This window comes from Rhinolophus hipposideros, assembly GCF_964194185.1.
Source record: "Rhinolophus hipposideros genome assembly, chromosome: 8".
NCBI lineage: Eukaryota > Metazoa > Chordata > Mammalia > Chiroptera > Rhinolophidae > Rhinolophus > Rhinolophus hipposideros.
In genome coordinates this window covers 41,167,541-41,193,795 of record NC_138054.1, presented here as the reverse complement: position 1 = coordinate 41,193,795, position 26,255 = coordinate 41,167,541, and the positions used below count along the sequence as shown (strand labels likewise).

Here is a 26,255-nt window from a genome sequence, read left to right as displayed (position 1 = left end):
TAAATACAAAAATAGTAAGTCTTAAAGATGGTAGAGTAGGAAGCCCCATGACCTCATCCTCCCATAGAAATATCAACTAAGTAACTACAGAATGACTGAAATAACTTCATAGAAACTCTGAAAATGAGTCAAACATTTATGCAAGTAAGTAAACATCCAATCAAAAAAATCCACTTTATTTTTTAGAAGTTTCTTAAATTTTATTGAAAGAAATTCCCAATATTAGTACACATTTTTTTGTGCTTGGTTGGATCAGTTGGTTTGCACTAGATCAATGAGTAGTCCATTCTCAGATGGGCCATCCAAGACTCTAGATTAAGAGATCCCTAAGAAAAATCCACTTTTAAAGCAGTAAGAAATCCCATGGCAGTTGCACTTGCCCTTCCCCACACCTTCCCCAGCGCGATGCAGGAGAAAACAGCCTATTTTTAGTTTGTCTCCCTTAAGATGGAAGGAGCAGAGCAGAACTTATTTGGAATGGTATAGCCTGTGTCTGGGCTGCTTGAGGGCGCAGTTTGTGTCTCACCTGACTCAAAGTTTGAAGAGACATGGCAATATAGTTTAGATCACAGGATGGAAACAACAGCAGGAAATGGTGGCCACCATGGTGCATTAAAAGCTTCAGGGAAGCTGCAGATCCAGACTTCTGGGTAAACAATTGTGGGCAGAAAAATACAATAGAAAATCTAAGGCCCCAAAATAAAGCTGGGGAGGGACGCTGGGAAATTAAGCCACTTAAAAGCACCTGGGGAAAATCAAAAGAAAAGAACCATCCACGTATTGCCCCAGATGGGTGCACACCCACAAAGGACCTAAGAAGAACTGGAGCCTTCTTCCTGAGCTGATCTAAATAGCAAGAGTCTGCCATACAAGTCTGCAAAGATCGGAAGAGGCATCTATTTTACAAATTCCCAATTCTCAACAGACAATCACAGATATTCAAAGAAACAGGGTAACAAGGAACAAAATAAATCCCCAGACTTTGTCCCTGAAGAAACATACATATCAGACTTATGGACAAAGACCTTAAAATGTCTTTTAAATATTCTCCAAGAGACAAAAACAATGGACAGAGAACTAAAGGAAATAATGAAAACAATATATGAACAAAATAAGACTATCAACAAAGAAATATAAATGATAAAAGGAATCAAACAGAAATCATGACAAAGCAAAATAAAATAACCAATTTGAAAAATCCAAGAGATGTTCAATAGGAGACCTGAACAAAAAAGTATCAGGTAAGTATAGTACAATAAGATATTTTGTGTTAGAGAGTCACCACATTAACATAACTTTTTTACAGTATATTGTTACAATTGTTCTAATTTTATTATTATTTATTGTTGTTAATCACTTACTATGCCTAATTTATAAATTAAAGTTTATCATAGATATGCACGTATAGGGAAAAAAGACATAGTATATATAGTGTTCAGTACTATCCAAAGTTTCAGGCATCCACTGGGGTTCTTAAAACATATCCCCCATTGATAAGGGGGGGCTATTGTACACATTAACAGAAAGAAAAAGAAAAAACATATAAACATCTAAGTCAATGCAGAAAAACATTGACAAAATTCAGTACCCTTCGACGATTAAAAGAAAACAACAAAACATTAAACTATCAAGGAATAGAAGGAAATTACACAAAAAGGTCACATAAAAAAAACAACAGATAACGTCATAGTCAGTGGTAAAATGCTGACAAATTTTCCTCTAAGATCGGGAATAAATCAAGGATGCCTGCTTTTACCAGTTGACTTTATTATAGTACTGGGAGTCCTAGCCAGAGCATTTAGAGCAACTAAGAACTAAAAGGCAATGGAGTTCTCAAAGGTAACACTAAAAGAATTAAAAGACATGCAAATTAAAAAGGAAGAATTGAAATTATCTGTGTTCATAGAGAACAGGATCTTATACATGAAAAACCTTAAAGATTACACACACACACACACACACACACACACACACACTAAAATGAATAGACAAATTCAGGAAAGTTACAAGATATAAAACCAATACACAAACATCATTTGTGTTTCTATATAGTAACAATGAAGAATCCACAAAGGAGATTAAAAAAACAGTTCAATTTACAATAGTTTCAAGAGGAATCAAATACACAGAACCAACTTAACCAATGAGGTAAAATACTTGCACACTGAAACCTACAAAATGTTGGCTGAAAGAAATTTAAAATGACACAAGTAAATGGAAAGACATCCTGTGTTCATGGACTGGAACAATATTACTAAGCTACTACGCAAAGTAATCTACAAATTCAATGCAATCCCTATCAAAATGACAATGGCACTTTTTGTACAAACAGAAAATCTTTCCTAAAATTCACATGGAATTTCAAGGAACCCCAAAGAGTGAAAGTAATACTGAAAAAGAAGAAAACTAAGTTCTTAAACCTCCTCATTTCAAAACTCGCTACAAAGCTATGGTAATCAAAACTGTGGTTCTGATATAAAGACAGACATATAGATCAATGAAAAAGAGTAAGAGCCTAGAAATAAACTCTTGTATTTATGGTCTAATGATTTTCAACATGTGTATAAAGACCTGGGGGAAAGGTTAGTCTTTTCAACAAATGGTGCTGGGAAAACTTGAGTCCACCTGCCAAAATGTAAAGTTGGACCCTTACTGTATACCATATACAAAAATTAACAACAAATGGATCAAAGTCCTACACATACGAGCTAAAACTATAAAACTCTTAGAAGAAAACAGGGCAAAAGCTTCATGATACTGGATTTTGCAATTTTTTGGATATGACACCAAAAGCACATGCAACACAAGAAAAAATAAATACTCTGGATTTCATTAAAATTTTAAATGTTTTTTGGATCAAAGGACACTATCAACAAAGTAAAAAGGTAACCCACAGAAGGGAAAGAAATATTTATGCATCATGTATCTGATAAGGGATCGATATCAAGAGTATGTAAGGATGTAAGGGAATTCTACAACACAACAACAACAAAAAGCCAACCATCCAATTAGGGAATGAGCAAAAGGACTTAAATAGGCATTTATGCAAAGAAGATATACAAATGGCCAGCATGAACAGGAAAAGATGATTAACATCACTAATCATTAGGGAAATGCAAATCAAAACCACATGCACACATTAGGATGGCTACCATAAAAAAGAAAAGAAAAGAACAAGTGTTGGCTAGGATACAGAGAAACTGGAAAACTTCTGTACTGTATTTGAAAATATAGAATGGTACAGCTGCTGTAGAAAACAGTATGGTTGTTCCTCAAAAAATTAAAAACATTATATGATCCAATAATTCCTCCTTAGGGTATATATCCAAAACAATTGAAAGCAGGGTCTCAAAGAGATATCTTTATACCCATATTCATAGCAGCATTATTCACAATAGCTAAAATGTGGAAGCAACCCAACTGTCAATCAACAGATAAATGGATAAGCAAAATGTGGTATCTACATATAATTCATTATTCAGCCTTAATAAGGAAAACGTTTTGATGTGTTACAACATGGATAAACTTTAAAAACTATGCTAAGTGAAATAAGACAGTCACAAAAGGACAAATATTATATCACTCCACTTACATGAAATATCTAGAGTAAGCAAATTCTAGAGACAAAGTAAATAGTGGTTTTCAGGATCTGGGGGAGGGGAGAATTGGGAGTTAACGTTTAATGGGCACAGAGCTTTAGCTGAAGAAGATGAAAGGTTCTATAAATGGATGGTCATGATAGTTACACAACACTGTAAACTTGGACAATATACAGTTCAAAATTGTTAAATGGTAAGTTTTGTGTTATATATATTTTACCACACACACACACAAAAATAACACAAAAGAAATACCTGGAACTGAGGGATATTTCAAATTGAAAAACCACAATAAACTGAATGGAAAGAAAATCCACCGTAGCAAACAAACAAATATCTATTAGACAAATCACCGTGAAATCGCAGAACACCTGCTATAAAAGAGAACATGCTAGATGTTTCCAGTTGCATGTGAAAAAAAAATAAACAGAAGTTCATATACATCAACTAAGAACTAAAAAGCAACGGAGTTCTCAAAGGTAACACTAAAAGCTAAAAGACAATAAAGCAATTCTGAAAAAATTCTGAAAGAAGTTCTACACAGTAAAATCATCATCCAAATATTAAATGTAGCATAAAGACATGTTTAGGCTTTCAAGGTTTTAAACAATTAACCTCCCATGTATAATTTCTCAGTAAACTAATGAAGAAAACTGCACTAAAATAAGAAAATAAACCAAGAAAAAACAAGATACAGAATCCTGGAAATAAGGGTTTCATTACTGCATAGAGACAAAAGAATTCTCAAGATCACAGTTAAAGAAATTGTAGCTGTTAACAGCAGATTTAAAGAAGAAGCAGTCCTGAATAAATCAGCAAAATGAAGGACTCAAGCAGAAATATCTTGGGGGGATATATATATGTGTATATACATATATGTGTGTGTGTGTGTATGCACACACATACATATGCATATACACATATATATGCATATTCATATATACGGATATTCATATATGTATATATATGTATACATAAACAAATATATGCTTGGGGATAGTAGTGGTTTGAATGGTATGAGATTTTCAAGCATGTTTTCAAAAAAATAGTAGTATATAAAAGCAAACATATTCCTAATATCTTGTACGGCTCAGCTGTGAGTAGTATTTACATAGTCATAATAATTAAAACATTAAGTATTAGTTAACCCCCAAATATGGATATTATAATTCTACTGGGATAATAGAAGAGGGGCTATATAAGTACATTAGGAAGGATTTATGAGAATTAAATCTCTATATTTCACAGTGGAAATTTGTAGATAATATCTAAAATTGAAAAAAAATTTTAGCAAAATAAAGATGTTATTTGGAAACATACAAGTAAACAGAAGAGTCAGCTACAATTATTAAATGATATCTCCTTGGAGTAGCAGGAAGAATGAGTTGGGGGTATGGAGCATGGCACTACTACTTTTCCTTCTATTTTAGTTTATAAGCCTAGGAGTTGAATAGCTGGATAAAAATAAAATTGCTTTTAAATAAAAGATGCAGAGCTTTGTGAAATATATAGTTCATGAAATGAATGGAAAAATGATGAAATAAAAAACAAAGCCACTGACAGATGAGGATCTGGCAGAGTTAGATGAGTTTATACACAGGAAAAATCAGCAGTGATAAAGACACCACCAGGAGTTTTTAAAAAGAGAAAGATTTGAATACTTAAGAATTAAAAGGCTAGAGGAAGGAAAAATGGGGAGTCACTGTTCAATGGGTATAAATTTTCATTTATACAAGATGGAAAAATTCTAGATATGTGCTGTACAACATTGTGCCTATAGATAATACTGTATTATACACTTAAAAATTTGTTAAGAGGGTAGGTCTCATGTTAAATTTTTTATCGCAATAATTCAAGAAAGGTGTAAGAGAAACTCTTGATAAAATTTATAAAGCCTTGAAATGTTTTTACAAAAATGATTTTGTGATTCTTCTGTGAACAACAGAGGTAAGGAAAAAAAATATCATCTCATAATATAATTTTATCAGAAAAAGTTATGCAAAAACAAAATAAATACAAGTACACATTTGATAACCAAAATTTTGTTAACAACAAAATGAAGTGTATTTTTATGTAGCAAAAATAATTATGTTCAAATTTTCCTAAAGGAAATTTCATATGATTGTTTATTGAAATAATTTAATCGATCACATACTAGACAGACTGCTGAAAAAGGTACCATGCTCACATAACGTTTTAGTAACAAAGTTGCTAACATATATTTGTCCTAATTATCAACCTCTATAAAAAATTAGATCCTTGATACCTATGAAATAACTTTGTGAATATGTACAGTTATAAAATGTTGAATGAGATATGGATATTTTTTTCTAGAATGCTCAACATATATTTCATGGAATCTTATATTTGTAGTTCAAAATTAACATGTCCAATTTCTACTCAATGTAGTTACTTTTCACCAAAATCTATTCACTAATTACAATTAAAAAATTCATATAACTAACCTTGAATGAGATGTCTTGATTGTTTTGATTTTATGCCAGTATCTTTTGTTTGTAATTCATATAAAATATGGGAAACATGTTTTTTCTGTTCACTAGAATTTTCTAAACCAAGAGGAGAATTTGTATTCTGTGGAAACAAAATAAAAGCAATGTCACCAATGAAAATATCTCTTATATATGCTTTAGAATTCTCAAAGAAGACTCACATGTATTACCCATCATGATTGATTTCCATTAAAAAAAAAAGCTAAAACCTGTGAGATAGGCAGAGTTAAGAAAAGATTAAAAGAGATCCATTGTGTGTAATTTTGATAAATTGTTCTTCTATTAATTTAATGATATACTTTGGACAATGCTCTCAGAGACATTAAGCAAAAGGGGAGCCTGTCAGGAGGGTGCCAGGACTAAAGGAATGAAGGGGGAGGAGAAATAAGGAATTAACAAAGAGAAGTGTTTAGTGTTGCCCAGAAAGCGTGAAGGAAGATACAGAGTAAGAAAGAAGGGACAGAATTATTTTGCAAAACTCTGAAAGGTAGTAACAGGAAGAAAGGAAAATGGGACCAGAATTACCACAAGTCTTAAATGTACAAATGGAATAAGATATGTGTGGAAGGAATAACAAGTAGAATATTGAAGCAGCTTCATTGAGAGTGGAGGTGTTGTCAGATGTAAATTATACAATGTCTGTAAACTGGTTGGGAATGATTTAATAATACTGTGGTATCTCTCTCTTCAAAGTCCATCTAGGACTGGTACCCAGGATCTACCAGGTCATCAGGAACCTAGGCTCTTTCAAAAGTTATCTCGATCCTACTGCATCTACATGTCTTCTATACTCAAGGTTTATTCATGAATCAAGACAGCTGCTAGAGCTCCAAACACTATGTGTGTATTTCAGTCAGCAAGATGGAGGAAAGTGTAAAATGGGAAAAGGGCACAGTACACGTATCTTAAGAAACTTTCCCAGAGGTCTTTCCAATAACGTCTGTTTTTTTTATCTCATTGGCCACCCATAGCTACAATGGATAAGGTGAGAAATGCAGCCTTTTGTGCTAGGTACTTTGCTGCCTGGAATAAAATTGGGTCTCTGTTATCAAGAAAGAAGAATAAGACAGATATTGGTAGGTAATCAACAGTCTGCCACTGCTCTGAAAAAAAAAAATCAGAATCTTGGGTGGGGATATATATTTGTATTTTGAAAAACCTTCTCATGTATTATGCTTTCCTTGATGAGAACTACTGGTCTAAATTCTGAAGACTCACAAATACATGTATTTTCAGATATATCTCCTTTCTGAGATGTTTGTTTTTGTATATTTGTTTATGGAATACTTGAAGAGTGCTTGTCATTTGCCATTGTTTTAAAGTTCTGTACAGATATTAATTTATGTAATACTCATAACAACCATGCTCTTTCACCCTGGAAAATCTCACAGATATCACATGGTCAAGAGAAATGAACTCATATCATTCCTCCAAACCTATTAATACTTACTTCTAGTTTCGGTGAATAGCACTACTTCATCCAAGGAAAGGAAATTCACCTAAACTCTCTGATACCTGATATCTGATAAAATTTCGAAATAGAGAACTCATTGTCATATTTCCCCTACCTTGACCTGTCCACTTAGACAAATATCCTTTATTCTACTATTTAGCAGAGACATTTGGATGTATGTGTCTTGGTCCCCTGTATTTACAATTTTCTGCTCAAATTCCTATCCCACACAATAGAAATACAATTAATTAAATATTTTTGAGTTTCCATCTCTTAAATTTTACATGTGATGCTTGCTAATTTATTTATTGAAAACAATTTGTCTCTATGCAATGATTCACTGTGCAAGAATTTTTTAATGCTCATGACAGGTACTAACTGGTCCTGGAATAAATCTGCTTTTATTCTTCATGAAAAACTCTCACTAATCAATTCTTACACAGTACAATTTCTTTTAAGTATTTACATGAACAAAAGACACTTTTTGCCAGAAAAACAAATAAGCAGGTACTCATTCTCTTACATATTCTCTTTATAATTAGAAATTTTTCTTAAGGTTGCCAAGAAAAATTATAATAATCATACACAATATCAACACATTATCAAAATGTGACTTTAAGCAATGTTGCTTCTATTTTCATCTGGGTTCAATTATTTCTATTAAATAAAGTATGACAAAAAATGTAGACAACTGTTTTGTAACCAAATGTGTAACAATCAATTCCAAATGCTTTTTCAACCTCAAATTTGCCCATCAGTCGTCTTCAACTTGCACCACCTTAACACTTCAAATTACATCATCATTCTTCTATCTTCGTACTTCTATGAATTTGGTCTATTTTGGTAATCTATTTCTGTCTCTGTTAACAATGCAATTCATCATATGTTAAGAATCAGCTCAAATTGTATTCCTTTCTTTCTTCTAGATCTCACACTTATAGTCTACCCATGAGAAAATAATTAAAGTGGAATGTAAGGATATGTTTAACAATTCTGTTTTTACTAGTACTTATTCTTTTATTCCTATTCCTTATTCCTAGACCTTCCCCTGATAGAATAAGAAAACTAAAAATAAAAAGTTTGCATCTACCTGTCAAATCTGAGTATCCGATCTCTGTCACAAATAAAGCTAATTTATAAAATCATGAACTTTAAGAGTCCTGAAATTAAATAAGTAACTAGTTAGTTGCTTTCAGAAAGAGATTTTCTTTAGTTCTCCCACTTACCATTTTTCATATATCTACATGTCACCATTTGTCATAATTTGAAATAAATTTCCCTTCCGTGGCTTTTATAAAGAAGAATTCATAACAAAGCATGCCTATGTGACAGTGAAACAAATCTATAGGAAGATGATCAGCGTCTGAAGCCCTAAATGAAGGCTTACACAGGCTGCCAAGGTACAGAAAATGTGCTTTTCTGTTATATGCACTGAAAGAAGGAAAAGGAAGGATACGCCCACTTTTTGACTAATGTTTGAAATTATGGAGAATGAAAAGTTATCAGAAGCCTGGGAATAACCTAATACATATCTTGCTTTCAATATCAGAAAGTATATTAATTATAGTGCCTTAAATCTAACACTGGTCCTCAATAATTTTAGGACATATTTTAAGGATGTTAGCATCTAGGAAAGAGATCATCACCAAAGAGCAGTATAAACTGACAACACGCTAATTACATCAGACATAATTCCATTTTTAACAGGCTCAAGATTAATTCATATTCAAATATCCTTGAAAGGATAAACCTACATTTCAGCAATATTTGATAAATGCTTTTACTCTTTATGAAAAGACAATATGATTAGGTGGAGATTAGAGATGTTGAGTCATCACACGGAAATGAGTAAGGATTAATAAAACGATGCCACCCTGAAGGGAGATCTCTAATATCATAATATGTGGCCTTGTTCTTAGCTCTATCCTGATTGATACTTATATGAATGATTTGAATAAAAATATAAAGAAAATGCTTATCAAAAAAAAAAAAAATGCTTATCAAATTTTCATGAGGTACTAAAAGAACAAAGTCAGTTAACACCAGAGAGAAATTTAAAATATCATCAATAGACTGGAGTAATAGATCAAATTAAACAAATGAAGTTTAATAGGAATAAATAGTGCAGTCAGCAAAATTCATTTAATCACTACAATACACAATGTAATTTAAAAACCTGAGTGATAAGAGACTAAGATATTTTAGTTAAGAGAAAATTAATTAAATGTTCATTGTGTGATGACCTCATGCTTTGCTGTATTACGTATTTCATCTAGAATGTGGGAAATGAGTTTTATCATATTCGTTTCTGATCAGAACTATAGCTAAAGCACTGTATCAGATCAGGGCAACATATTTTCAAATGATTATCAATAACCCGGAAAATGAAAAGACAGCAGCCTACATACTGAACAATTTTTAAAGTAACCTCTATTTAAGTAAGCCATGACTAAATTCAGAATAGAAATGAGGTAACAAAGAGATTCAGGCTTCTCACCGCCTCCAACTTCCATCTTACTCATCTTGTAAAATCATTCTCTTGTCCAAACCATAAAAATGTTGCATCTGTTCTCTATTTTATCCTTTTTCTGAAACCCTCCATCTAAACCATCAACAAATCTTGTCAATTCTAGATCCTAAATGCATTTCAGATCTGTACACTTCTCTCCATTTTCACTTTACTTCTCTTGTCTAAACTATAATCATCGCTTCCCACCACAAATAGTCTCCTGTTAGTCTCTGCCTTCACCCTGGCTCTTACAAGACATTTATATTTGTTGAAAGGTAAATCTGATCGTTTTCTCTTTAGCTTTAAAAACCTTATTGGCTGTCCAAGATGCTCAGTCTTTACTGTGAACTACAAAAACCCAGCAAAATATGACCTTTGACCACATAGCCAAGTCCACCTCATGCTACTTGACTTTGTTCATTATACTCCTGCCACACTGGATTTCACTGAAACCCTTGAACCCAACTCATATACAAGAAGCTACCATATTCCTCAGGTCCTTGTGCAAACTCTTCCCTCTGCCTAGAACACTCTCTTTCTCAAACTTTGCTTGGCTAGCTTCTTATCCTTCAGGTCTTAACTTTACATATTATCTCTGCAGAAAAACATTCTTATCAAAAACAATCTTATCAAAAATAGGCTTCCTCCTACTATTCTCTATTTCAGCATTGTTTTTATTTCATTCATAACATTTATCACAACTTTATTTGTTGGTTTACTTGGTTTACACTTGTTTTTCTGTTGTTGTTGTTTTATTTTTATTATTATTTGTAATCTAGTCCATGAGGAAAAGGATTTTGCTTGCCTTGTTTACTTGGTGCCAAGAATGGCTCCTGGTACTCAGCAGATACTCAATAATTATTTATTAAATGTTGAACATATAGTATCGAAGAGAAGTACTAGAAGGATTAAGTGGAAGTTTGGGAAATTTGATTCTATATAATATAAAACTAAATGTAATTTTTTTGGAGAGTCCAACAAACCAGGCATAATTTTAAAAGAAAATCCCTATCTTGTATTTTCTAAAGAACTCTATTCCAACTAATACTTTCCAACATTCCTTTCTTTTACCTTTAAATCTTCTATATTCTATAGCTACTCCAAAGCTTTTCACTCACTAACTCTGTACAAATCTCCCACTCCCTTCTTCTAAGCTCTATATCATGTATATCAACTTCACCTCATTTTTAGACATTTTTAGAGCCTCATCGATTTTTATCATTGTTCAATGTGCTCCACACATACACACAAAAGCATAAACATAACCATCTTGTAAGAATAATTATATCTTTACTCAGGCACATCTATCTATCTATCTTGTTGATTCTACATTATGATAAGGCAGAGAAAAAAAATGGCAATGAAAGAACTCTCCTTTTATGGTATTGAGTGGAGAATCAAAGAAAACTCGTCTATAATGGAGAAGAGACATCTGTATATTAATAAATCTCATCCAAATAAAATAAAAAAAATATCATAGTGCTAACTGAAAATTGGAATAGATTAACTGAGGAGCTCTGAGGTTCCCTGTAATTGACAAACTAAATAATAAGTAACTGGTTGTCAAATATCAGATGGATGATTTTACTAGATATTTATTTCCCCCAAGAGTTATGATAATTTATCATTGAAAAATTGAGAAATGGTAACAGAGGTAACAATTTCTTTTCTCTATCTTCTTTCAAGACCAAGGGTAAATATTTTATACTAAAGTCTGTCTTTGAAAATCAAGATTCATTTTCTACCCTTCATTGAGTTTCCCAACTAGTTAGTGTTCTGAAGATTGTGTTTGTTTTCACATGATGTATTATGCAAACCAGAGGCCTTAACTTTAAAGGATATTACAAGTCTTTGATCAAAGCAGATTGTTAACACAGACTCATTGTTACATTATCTATCTATTCCTACATTATCTATAGTATTTTATACCTGAACAAGTGTTTGTTTTGTCTATATTATGTATTGTTCATTACATAACAAAGGCTCCATTTCAAGGATTATACCCAAATCCTCTTTAGAGTTACAGCCAAGTCACCAGACCCTTGGTATCCTACCACATTTTATTGTGTTTGTTTGTTTGTTTGATGTTGTTGTTTTTGTTTTCTTTCCTCTTCCCAACCATGACATCATCTTTAAAAGTGGTAATCCAGACCTTAGGTTTCTCACAGAATAGTCAAAGGGGTAACTTTAGGAATATGCTATAGCCCAAACCAGAGGAGTTGTCCTTTTTCTGTCTGAATGAAAACCATGAGCTCTAGTATTTGGCCACAAGCCTCTCACTAGTTTAGCGAGCAAAGCCTTCAACAGAGGGGATGCTGATATGTAGTGATACAGACATGGAAGTACCTCTTGAACTCTGCTTTTAAGAATAAGTGCTGGTTAACAGGGAAAACCACGGACAAAGGTGCATGATGTAAAATGAAGTTTTATAATAAAAAGATGCTTTTTAAGATACTTCCTATAAACAACTGTCAGGTTTAACTGCTACTTGAAAAACCGCTACTACTATTTGATCTCAATCTTTATCTTAACAAAGACTAGAAGCAGTAATATTCTTGATACATGGGGAAAAGAATTCACACAAAAAATTACCCAGATACACAAATACAGGTGACATATAATAGATATATAAAAATATATACTTCTCTTCTATACAAAAAAGTAGCCAAAGTAAATAAGGGTGGTTGAATATTATGTTTTGCTGCAAATGTCCAATTAAGAAACACATGGGAAAAAAGCATCATAGAAAGACACACTCCCTCAGTTCAAGAATACTTAAGATCTAAAGTCTATCCTTAGCGAGATTAGAGATGCCAAGTGTAAATACTGAGGCCCACTCTTTGTCTTCCATATGACAGTGGATACTTGGAAATAACAGCAGTCAAACCCAGTAAAAAGAGCTGCTGAAAACTTCCATGAGACATTAGGGTAGGTTATAATTTCAAGTTAAGAGAATATAATGCTGTGCTATGAATTATAAAAACAGATACTAGGAAAAATAAAGAAAATGAGAAAAATTCAGAGTGTGCAGGTTTGTTTCTTTCAAAATTTCTCCAGAAACGTATTTGATTATTACTTTTATGACAATGCAATTATATTCACAATATTATTTTTTCTAATATGTTGATTATACTAACAGCCAACACATTATATAATAATAATTGAGAATAATTCCATATCTGGTTTACCTACAGATCACATTTTAAAAAGAGTATAACTCCACACAGTACATATAGTTTTGTTTATAACTGTCAAAGCATGTGTTGCATTCAACCTTTATCATAGTTAACTACATTTCTAACTCCTAGAAGAAATTATACTCTGAGGACGAGGATTGGGGTTACTGATCTTGATACCCCTGCACCACTTTGGATTCTTCAACCTCTCTTACAGTACCAACTCACAAAGAACAAAAAAAGATTGAGAAATTTGATTAGTTTATTCAACAAATATGTACTAAGTGCCAATCATATCCATAGCACCATGCCAGGTATACGTACAAACTTATTATTTTGTGAATACTTAAGTTCTATAAATCTCAAAATACTTCATAAGTATTTAATGATTTATCCTCTATGTAAAATGTGGAAAACATGAGAAGCAAGATAAAGACATTGAAAGTGAGGAAAACACAAGTAAAAAGCATAAGCTGAATGCTAAACACTTTCCTGATTTAAAAAAAAAATATATATATATATACATATATATATATGTATATATATATATGTATTTTATTAAACTTCATTTATTAACTTAATTGGTTAAAAATATATTTTCCAATTAGTAAATCTACCCATTTTGAAATGAAGAAGATGCAGTATGAATTAGTAATATAAGTTAATGCTACTTAAGTAATGTCCAAATGAGACAAGTCCTATGGTGGTGCAAAATTTAATGAGCGGCAATGAAACAGAATTTTCTAGAATGAAAAAAAAACACCTTTTTTCTTAATAGTAAAATACACGTCCATAGCTCAAGAGTCTGTATTTCCAGGTATATTTGAACACTGTCTATATTATGAACAGAGGAGAAAAGCAACAGATGCGGCCTGCAAACATTTTCCTGATATTTAGTTTGACCTTCTATACCCTAAACAGCTTAAGCAAATGCAGCATTTTAGATAGTTTATATGTTTTGAATTAAGGTTTAGAATATGAGAAGGGGGGTTATATTACCATAAAAAACTTAATAAATTAACATAGTAGTCATATATATATATATATATATATATATATATATATAATTATATTTCTAAAATAAAGCACCAACTTAAATATGCTTTTGTAAATACATATTGATAAACTATCAAACTGATTCAATATCCATTACTAATTTTCCAAAATTGAAGTTTTAGCCTTGTGTAAATGAGAGTAATAGATTCATTTTGGGAGTTCAAAATATTAGTGAATGCCGCTTCATATAAACTTTTATTGCAATACTAAGGACTAAAATAACTATTTCAAATGCAGTATAACTATGATCCTTCTCTCCAAATGCTACATGTATTCCAGTAATTACTGGAATCCACCTTTTGAGCAAAAGGTGGATTATTTAATAGGTGGATTATACAGTAGACGAATTATGTAATACATCTGCCTATATACATATACATATACATATATATATATATATATATATATATATATATATATATATATATATATAGAGAGAGAGAGAGAGAGAGAGAGAGAGAGAGAGAGAGAGAGATCTAGTGAGCGCTACTACTGACCCTGGTAGTCAGCCTACAGGCTGTTCGGCCTCAGTACAAATCTAAGTCTGGGTGACTTTTCAGTGTACTTGGGTACAGCTTCCCTAACAATCTTAGCTCTACTGCTCTTATTGGAAATATTTCAGCCATGGTCCAAATGCTTATTACTTGCATGAAGCCCATATTCCTGCACCTGGATACCACTACTCAAAACTGTAATTACCAAACTTTCAACGATACAAATAGGCTTATTTTAGGTTCTTAAGCTATTAAAGTAGGTATTGTCAGAATCCTTATATTTTATTAAACAAAAACAAATAAAAAGAAAGGCCTGCAATTCACTGAGTCTCTCTGGGCTTTCTAGGTGAATACCGTCAACAAAAATCCAGGATTGGATGGAATATCTCTAAAACTATCTTAAATAGACCAGAGAAGACACGTGATTTAAAAGTTCATATATTTTAAGACAGGGTGTCTAAATTTGTTTTGAGAAAATTCAGACCTATAAATTTCTAGATGAGTCATAAAACACAAATCGTTATCATTTAAGGCTTACAACAATATTGAAATACACTGAAATAGCCACTCCCACCTTCAACAAATAAAAATTCATTCGAAATAAATGGTAAAGAATGGTCATTTTATTGATCTTGCTAATTTTTTATTAGAAAGAGATGGACAGCTTGAAAAGTTTTTCATTAGCAGTCTTTGTAAAGCAATTTTTATGATGGTATGTTTCACGGGATTTAAAAATGGTATATTAGCTTTCTTGTAGGAGGCAGCAAATAATTGCATGAACATTTTTATGCAAATTTCAAATTGTCAAAATATGCTGTCTTGGATGAATTACTAAGTGTATTTCTCTTTTCAACTTTACACTTATCTTGTGTGAACAGCCGACATCCCTACTGTCCAATCAGGGATGGGTTTTCATGCTGTTGTCCAGGGAATGATGTGCACAATTCCTTTTGACACTGATGAGAAGTGAATACATAAATCCAGCCCACTTCAGTGAAAATTGACCCATAATTTTGTTTTACCCTGAAGAAAAATACAGTAATAAAGTTTAAAGATGAAAAAAATACTGTTAAACTCTCGAGGTGTACCATTAGTTAATGATAGTCAGCAAACGTTACATTCTGCCTTGTGGACAGTGAGCTCCAGATTTGCATAGATGCTCATGAATTCTAATAATCATGGCTCTCTATATGATAGGAAGAAACCTAAAAATGCAAATGATAGGTTTTTCACATTTCAGTGAATTCAAAAGTTAAAAGAAGGAAAGGCATGCTTTATACATTATTTTCTTCTATCTCTACTCTCCACTAAGATGTTTCTTATGAAATGAGCATATGCATTTCCTATAAATATTTAGAAGTTGTGAATATATACTATTCCACACATAAGGACTATGCATCAATTTCAAGAAGTATTGATCCTGTATAAAACTCTAATGGTATCTCTGAACTATTTTCAAGATTATGTCAGCATTTTTAAGATTTTGGGGGAAAAATTACTTGGCATAGTGAGCAGATCAATTGCCACTATACAAGTATCCTATCTCTCATAATAACAAAAAACAAACCAACGGAAAAAACCACTCAGTGAAAGTTAAGGTTATCTAGCAAAATATTTTCATTTTCTTTAATAACCCATTAAGTACTTACTATTCATTAATTTACCTACATAATTTGTTTTTATTCTTTTTATATCATTAGCTTATAGCAATTCTATAATAATGAGTTTATTATAATGACCACAGTGTATTATAACCCCTTTACCTTTTCTATTTTGGAGGGTGTTCTAATGTCACAGGACTGGCAAAAAAACCTGTTTTATTGACATAGCTCATCACTAGAAGTCCAATGCGCTGTCCATGGTGCTATACAGCCACCTTATTTACATAGCTCATAACGCTGTAAGATCCTTTTACATTCTATGTTTTATTTTTGACTTGCACCTTATTTTTAATCTATCTTCTTTCAATGATAACCTTAATTGCTCCTGCCCACATTAGAAAAAACAAAACTCAGTGATAACCAGAATTCTGTTAGCTACTCTTTTCACAGTAGTATGCTGGATAAATATTTTCAGAAAATACACTAAAATAACTCCATGTGTTATCAATTGTAACTCAATATAAGTAGAGTTTTTTGGATTATACTTACCTTAAATGCAACAAATAGTATTTTATATCAGTAAATATTTGTTGAGTGCCTCCTATGTGCATATCACTGTGCTAGGTAAAGGGTAGCAAAAACAAGTAAAATACAACCTGCCATGAAGTGCTTAAATTCCTACAGCCAAAAAAAAAAAAAAAATCCACAGAAAACAGTCACCTTCAAAGGAAGTAGTATATAAATAAAATTAAATAGAAATATGTACCAAAAAATATTAGTAATAATATTCCAGTTGAATCAGAGAAATTAATTTCATCTCATATTAAAAGAAAACAAATCTTTGGGTCACATCAAGGACTTCATCCTTTTATTTAATACTGCAAATTGAAGTGAAGAGGGAAACAAATAATGAGGTATAATTCTGGAAATAATCTCATTCTTTAACGAGAGGAAGTAAAGATCAGATTCCAGGGAGGAGGTTTTGGCCTTCGAGCCAAGAACTTAATTTAAGATGAATAAACAAAAGCAGTGCCTACTCTGAGATGGAAACTGTTTGATGGCATAATTGTATAAAGAAGGAAATCTGCTGGAATGGAGGTGAATTGGAGAGAGGACATATAGCGATGCTGTTATACTATATTAGCCCTATCTATGAAAAAGAAGACTTTGCTCTCAAAAAAGAGGCTGACTGATTCACAAGATCAAATATAGTTCATCTTCCTGAGCTTAATTCTAATACTGGAATCTCACAATATGTAGCAATGGTTCTCTTCTGAAGGTAAAGCTGCTGGTATAGAGATGTAAGATATATCTTATATAAAGATATATCTTTATATGTATCTTTATATATATATATCTTTACATATGTATCTTTATATATATATATATCTTTATATATGTATCTTTACATATATATCTTTATATATATATATATATATATGTATATATATATATGTCTATATATGTCTATATATAGCTTTATATATATCTAAGATATATCTTTATATATCTTATATAAAGATATAAACCTCTATTGCTATAATCACCCTTTCCCTCCTCCAGTACTACGAAATCTCCAACATACAGACTCCTCTCCATCCAATTCTAGGACCTAAAATAGGAGACAATAAGACTCTCCAGACCAATAGTTAGAGTCCACAATTTACCTTTGCTTATAGCCTAACACATAGTCCTGACAATTATGTTTTTATCTCATTCTTGAGCCTTCATCACTCTGTTACGCTTTTGCAATGTTTCCCATTTCTAACTTGACATCTTCCCTGGGCCATTCCCCAAGCCTCCATTCTAGCAATCCAGTCTTCAATGTAAGTTTTGTTCTTAAGAAAGTCTTTCAACATAGTGCCTAGCTTTGATACCTGATGACAGACCATATTAATACCAGCTTTCTAGCTCAGCCTGACCCAATTTCAATGTAGCTCAACTTTTCATACTTTCTTCCCATGTGTACAAATGACTGTATGAATTATATAAACGGTCAACTGGTGTTTGCCAGATGGACAGAGAGAGAATGCAGCTTACCGCACTTATGGGATATGAAACTACTTACCAAACTGACCATCCTTTGCTAGTTCCTAATGCTACAAAAAGCCCGTTTCCTGTATTGCTCTGTGGCCAAGTCCAAACTCTTCTCAGCCTAACCAATTTGGCTTTAGTTAGTGTTTTCTTTACTTTGACTCTCAAGATAAAATGTATGTTAAAGTTTCAATTTGATAGTTTGAAAACTGTAGATGTTATCAGAAGGTTGAGCTCTTTGGAAAGCATCTTGAAGAAACTGGGAACATGAATTAGGCAGATGTTAAAAAAGGAGATAATATTATAACGTGAGGCAAACAGGTAAGAATGAACAAGGAGACTGAAGAGAAAGGTAAAGAGACTGAACCAGCTGAAGTATACTGTTTAGAACAGAATAATGAGCACAAAACTGAAAAGGTACTGAAACACAATTATAAAAGGCTCAGAAATTACTGAAATCTACAGCCTCTATTATGCACTTTCATCTAGACTCCAGAAAACTGCTACATTCTCTTGTCATTTGTCCATGACATTTCATTACCTAGAAAACTTTAGGCTGATGGGTATAAGATTTCATAATTAAAATAATTAAATAATCATCCTAACATCTGGTTGTCCACTATCCTATACAAAAGTTTGAATAACAAATAGAACTTGTTAATTGTAAGTGATTTGATAGGTATAACTGCACATATGGTATTAAAATGTATAAAGAGACATTTTTTTTTGCCAAATAATCATTTTAAGAACTCAAGTGACTATGAATATGTCTATTAACAGCCCTATCCAACTTCAGTTTCCACAATTCCTCCCATAAATCTCTTAACATAGTTAGGGTAATTTTCTTTCCATTTACACCTGTGCCAAACTAATTCTCGCCTCCACAGCTTTGTTCATGCGGTTGGTTGTTGTTGTTGTTGTTTTCATTTTACCCTTGATCTTTTCTTTCTTGACATTCAATTTATTTGCATGTTCCACTACACATGTGGTGCTTAATTATATAGAAATATTAGTCATTATTCTATTACTTCATCTAAGCAAGAAATTCCTAAAGAGCAAAAGATTCTACTCTTTTGATTTTCCCATAATATGCTGAGGTGAAAAAAGCACTAAAGTTAGAGCATAGACCTTAAAATTTAAAACAAAGTTTTAACACTCATAAAAAAAAATCTATACCGATGCATATACACAGACACACACACACACACACACACACACACACACATGTAAATATAATGTCATGTATATAATGCCTTTAAAGTATACAGGTAAAGCTGATTGTGTGATTATAAAAGCTATGAAATTTGCACTAAAAAATATGGTCTATCAGTAGGATAAATCAGTGTGGTATATCAGAAAATCATCAATTGTGTCTAAGGACTTTGAATATTCTTTCCATTTGTCAACTCTCAGAAAATTTCTCTCCACACCAAATTTTCTATTTAATCATCAATATTAAAGTTGCAAAGTTTTCAAAACTTTGGAGATAAATAAAAATCATTTGCACATGGGAGAGGAGTTTGCATGTTGATTAAATTTTTAATTTGAATTGTAGTGATATAAAATACAAAATTTAGAATAGATTTAAATCTTAAGCATAACACAATAATCAAACTATACTATGAAGATTTTTAAGACATTGGGCTTTTTTCTTCAGTATTATATTATTTAAATAACAAAAATTCTACAATGCCAAAATGATCGTAAGGGTAGACATATAGAACAACAGAATAGAAATTAGAGCCCAGAAATAAATATGGTCAAATGGGTTCAGACAAGGGTACCAAGATAATTCAATAGGAGAAAGATGAGGTTTTATCTTTTTTTTTTCTTCAAAAAATGGTGCTGACCTATTGGTTATCCACATATAAAAGAATGATGTTCAAACCTTATACTACATAAAATTAGGTCAAAAGAAATCAAAGGCCTAAATTTAAAACCAAAATTATAAAATTCTCAGAAAAAAAACAAAAAACACAGAAATAAATCTTTGAGCTGTTGGTTTAGACAACAGATTCTCAGATGTGACATGAAAAATATGTGACCAAAACAAAAAAATCCACATTAACTGGATTTCATGAAAATTAAGTAATTTTGTGCTTTATTTTTTTTTTCTCAAAAATGGTCTTTTATTCAAAAAGTGCTGATAATTTTGTGCTTTAAAGAATACCATTACAAAAGTGAGAAAACCCATAAAATGCACCTAAGCCATTCAAAAAAAAATAGTGAAGAACATCATCAGCATAATGGGAAAAATAATTTTAAATCATATACGTAATAGACTTTTCTATCAAAAACATATAAGGAATTTTTGCAGCTCAACAATAAAAAGACAACCTATTATAAATTGATCAAAGGATTCGAATACATAGTTCTCCAAAGAAAATGTACAAATGGCTAATGAATACATGGTAAGATTCTGAACACCATTAGTCACTAGAGAAATTCAAATCAAAACCATAATAAAGTACTACTTCATATCCACTAGGACGGCTATAATAAAAAAGATAGACAATAACAAGTACTGGTGAGCATGTGGAGAAATTAGAATTTTCATACATTGATGATATGAATGCAAAATCGTGCAGCTGCTACAGAAAACATTTGGCAGTTCCTCAAAAATTTAAATGTAGAATTAAGATGCCATCAAGTAATTCTACTAGTAGGTATACACCCGAGAAAACTGAGAAATATGTCCACACAAATATTTGTATATGGATGTTCATAACAGCTTAATTAATAATAGCCATACTTTGAAAGCAACCCTACTAATGAATGGATTAAACAAATTGGTACATACAATTAAACATTTTCTAGCCAGAAAAATTAAGTACTGACTCATGTTACAACATGAATGAATCTTGAAAGCATTATGCTAAATTATAGAAGCCAGATTCGAAATACCACATATTTTATTATTCCATTTATATTAAATGTCCTGAAGAGGCAAATTCATAAAGACAGACTATAGATTAATGGTTGCTATAGGAATTATTGTTAATAGGTACAGGATTTCTTTTTGGGTGATAAAAATGTTCTGGAATTAGATAGTGGTAATGGCTGTAAAAGTTTGTGAATATACTAAAAACCATTGAATTGTATACTTAAAATACATTAACTTTGTGTTATGCTAATTATATCTCAGTAGAGATGTTATAAATATACTGTAGAGCTGACAATACAATTTCAGTAGTGCTTGTCAGAGTTATAATGAAATGTCAAAAATATGAAGTATCCAACATAATTAGTATAATAGAGACCTGAGAAAATCATTAAAACTTTTCAGGTGTTTTAGAATTTAAGTTTTCAAAAATCTATTATCAGTTTTTTTTTAGTATTCTTCATGATAATTCAACAATGTAAACAAGAAGCCAAATAAACATACAAAATTATTTTTTAAATTTGATAAAACTGAAGCAAAAAATAATTAAAATGTATAAAACAACACATTCAACATTAACTATAATACTTCCTGGACTTTCATTTGACCTTATTAATAGAATTCTAATATGTTCTGTATCTTACTGAATCCTAAATATAAATTATTTAGTGGTATCTATGGAGTCATAATGAATCAAGTTTCAAGCTAGATTACTTAGACAAGGAACAGAAACTGACAAAACATTTTTAAAAAAACAACAGATAAAATGCTATTAAATTCACCTGTTTTTTAAAAAAAGTACTGACAACCACTCTCGGTTTTTTCTCTGCGTCCCCAAAACTGTCTCTGATTAGTTCATTCACATAGTCTTTTCTTTAGATTCCATATATAAGTGAGATCATATGGTACTTGTCTTTCTCTTTCTGACTTATTTCACTTAACATAATGTTCTCTATGGGTGTGTGGGAGGGGGTTGGGGATAAGGGGAAAGGTGAAGGGATTTGGAAGCAGCTGGTAACCACAAGATGGCCTCAGGGTTTTTTTGAAAATTAATTTGGGGAAGGTATTCTATAATGTTGTAAAGATTTTGTTGGGTATCCGATGGACATGCGTCCTATTTGGGAGACCACCTCAGGGATACTGTGGATACCTGATCATGGCATTGTACACCAGAAGCTAAACATTAATGAATGCCAACTATAATTTTATATATATAATGTGATGGTTCAGTGTGAGGTCGGAGGGATAGTGGATGGGGGGAGGGGGGTTCACAGTATGAGGGATATAAATGATGAACGTCTAAGTATTACCTTGTTTTGTACACCTGAAACTAATAAATAAGTAAATTAATTAAAAAAAAAAAGTACTGACAATTATTAGACTCATATTTCCCAGAATATAGATTAGTTACTGCCTCAAATTTCAAGATGTAATGTACAATATATAGACTACTCATGGTAGTGGTAGGAAAAAGAAATGCCATGTAATAACGTTAACACTTTAAACTATAAAAATCAACATAAAGTAAATCAGATTTAACACTTAAATATGCTGTGTATTACAAAGACTGCTATTTGTTCCCCAATACTGGTTCTCCTTAACTTTCATAATAGAATCCCTGACTTTTGTCTGGGCATTTTACTGAACACACACACACACACACACACACACACACACACGGAAAGAAAAAGAAAACTATATATTTCAGTCTTCCTTGCAGCTGAATGTGATAAAGTGACTGAACCATAGATAGCCAAACATATATATTGTGAGGCATCATTTATGAAATTTACTCTTAAAAAACATCTACAAATATCCTCCCTTCCTTCCTTTTCCTTGATGGCTGGAGAACATGTGTGATGACTCAACAAAGACAGCCATTTGAGATCTTGAAGTGCTCTTTGAATGGAAGTCATGCACAGAAGAGCATAAGGTAAAAGGAGTCCGAGTCACTCAGTACTTCATGGAATACTGCAATCCTCCTAGACTGTTTTCTTCTGGAGTTTTACACGAGAGAACAAACATTTACCTTAAGTTAGCATCATTTTGAATCTCTATTACTGAAAGCTGATTCGTATTTAAACCTACACGAGAATGGTAGCTGGCAGTGGGATGCTACAAATAAAAACAATGTATAATACACAGCACTGTCTTAGTAATAGATATTGGATGACAAGTGGCAAGGACTCAAGATACTACAGGCTGAATAGCTGATGTCCCTTGTAATCATGGCCTTCAGACATTTTCACTTTGAAAGGCAGTCTACATGATGACTGAGGCTATGGTGTTAGAGAAAACTGTGTAACAAATTCTGAATTTAAGTATTAGATGTCACCTATTGCTTTAAGTCTTATGAGAAAAAATAAATCTGGCTATAGCTAGCCAGCATAAAATCAGAGATGGAACTAGAATACAACTTTGATAAGGCAGGTAATTTCATCTGGAATCTGCAATGTAAGTTTACTGAGAATCTAGTAATTGGAGACTTAGATGGATAAAAATGTTATCAGCTTTCTTCCTCAAATTGAAGCAGTTTCAATAGGAGACTTCAAAATGGAAACAATATTGATATTCTAAGTTATAAATGTCTGTAGGCAGACAAGATTAAGAATTTTGACTTCCCTCCAAACCCACTGCTTCAGAAAGTAGATGAGAGTAAAGGGCATCAAATATATGCTGATGGAGAGAACCCACTCTGGGTGGTGAACACACAATGTGATATATAGATGATGTAATACAGAATTATGCACCTGAAATCTATGGAACTTTACTAACAATTGTCACCCCAATAATCTTTAATTAAAAAATAATAAAGTTAACCCATTGTAGATATTATTAATTGGAAAGAGAGGAAAATGGGTAGAATATAAAAGCCAGTAAGTAAAAGAACAGAATCTTCATAACTATCAACTATGTCTAGACTTCATCTTTGCAGTTACTTAAACATAGAACCTAATGAAATCAGGTAACTCAGAAGGCTACTAAGTTTTTGAAGGAAATGTATAGACAAACAAATTAAAATCTGACTTGAAAATGTCTGTAGTTCTTCAATCTCTAAAGCAACCTACAGGCCCCGAATTCTATTAAGGCTATGAAACTGTGCGACAGTCAAGAAGGACAAATACTCTAACGTCTATTTCATATGTGGCCATAAATGATAATGGACAGATAAAACCTTTTCAAAGGGAAGATCCAGGAGATTTTTCAAAATGTGATAACTCGAATGTTATCACATTCGAATGTGAAAGAAGGAAGTATGCACTATTCCTATGAGATGAATTTGGTAATAGCTATGGGGGCAATGACAGCTATATTCCCCACTCCCCTTTTCCAAATGGGAAGTTTTTATTATGGTTGTTCTGGTTCTATGCCACCTATTATACTGGGTGTGTAGAGGAAAAGCTTTACACTTTAACTGACAGGTTGCTAGACCATGAAGTATTACATCTTGTTTTCGTGAGGAACACTGGACAATATTCCAACTGGAATTAAGTTCGGATGAGTAGTGATATATTCAATTTCATTGATTCCTGCTCTAATTTTTACCATTTCTTTTCTTCTGCTTCAAATTTAATTTGCTCTTATTTTTCTACTTTTCTATAGTGGAAACTTAGATGATTGTTTTTAGAACCTTGTTCTTTTCCAAAATATGCTATAAATGTCCCTCTAATTACTGATTTCACTGCATCCCTGCCACAAATTTTAGTAAATTGTGTTTTCATTTTCAATTAGAGTTGACCCTTGAATGATGCAAAGGTTAGGGGCACCAACCCTGCAGGCAGTTGAAAATCCATGGGTAACTAATAGTCAGTCCTCCACATAGGTAGATGCCTAGCTTCAGATCAAAAATATTCAGAAAAAAAGTTAGGATGTTGCTTATACGTACTGTGTACTGAACATGTACAGACTCTTTATTCATGTCATTATTCTCTAAACAATACAGTATAACTATTTACATAGTATTTACATTGCATTAGGTATTATAAGTAATCTAGAGATGATTTAAAGTATACAGGAGGGTGTGTGTAAATTATATGAAAAACTAAGCCATTTTATATAAGGGACTTGAGTATCCTCAGATTTTGGTATACTCGGGAGGTCCTGGAATCAATTGCTCATGGGTACCATAGGACAACAGCATTATGTTTTTTTCTTATACATATATACCTATGATAAAGTTTAATTGATAAAATAGGCTCAGTAACAGATTAACAACAACCAATAATAAAATAGAAAATTATAATATACTATAATAAAAGTTATGTGAATGTTTTCTCTCTCTCTCTCTCTCTGATGATTGATCTGATAACCAAGATGGCTACTAAGTGCCTAAATGGGTGAATAGCATATATAGTGTAGATACAGACAAAGGGATGATTCATATCCCAGGTGGGATGGAATGGGAAAGTGAGAGATTTCATCACACTATTCAGAACAACATGCAATTTAAATTTGTAAATTAGTTCTGGAATTTTCCATTTCATATTTTCGAACCCTGGTTGATTGCAGGCATCTGAAACCATGGGAAGTGAAACGACAAAAAAGGTGGGACTGGTATATTTCAAAATGGTTCATTTTTCCTTCCCCTTGCTGGAAGCACAAGGAGATTTTTCTCAGTTATTCACCGTGAGAACTCCAGGAGATAAAATTCACAAAAGTGTGGGGGCCCCACCAATGACTGAGTCACTCTGGAGTTTTTATTTCTCAGACTTGTGACACTGAGCCTCCAGCAATTCATCAATTACAAGTCAGCTTTCCTTACTATGGCACTGGTTCAATAGCGGTTTCAGGTCATGGATTTCCATTCTGGTGAGTGTGGTTGTCTGTATTTGCCTGTCAGTTTCTCTATTTTTGGTGGATGCATTTTGCTTTGTGACCCTACTTCTCTCATAGGTGTAAGAGGAGTTGATTTTTTAATTTATTTAGCTTTTTACTTGTTGTT

The 26,255-nt window shown here is 32.2% G+C and overlaps 1 protein-coding gene across 1 annotated transcript in view; it reads right to left on the bottom strand.

The window, feature by feature from the left end:
• LRRIQ3 (leucine rich repeats and IQ motif containing 3) overlaps positions 1 to 26,255 on the bottom strand; it is a gene marked incomplete at both ends in the record, with an annotated part of 135,673 nt that overhangs the window by 41,753 nt on the left and 67,665 nt on the right. Inside the window, one exon of the mRNA XM_081056713.1 lies at positions 6,065 to 6,191. Within this exon, the coding sequence (XP_080912839.1) occupies positions 6,065 to 6,191 (127 nt within the window). The remainder of the gene's footprint in view (positions 1 to 6,064; positions 6,192 to 26,255) is intronic.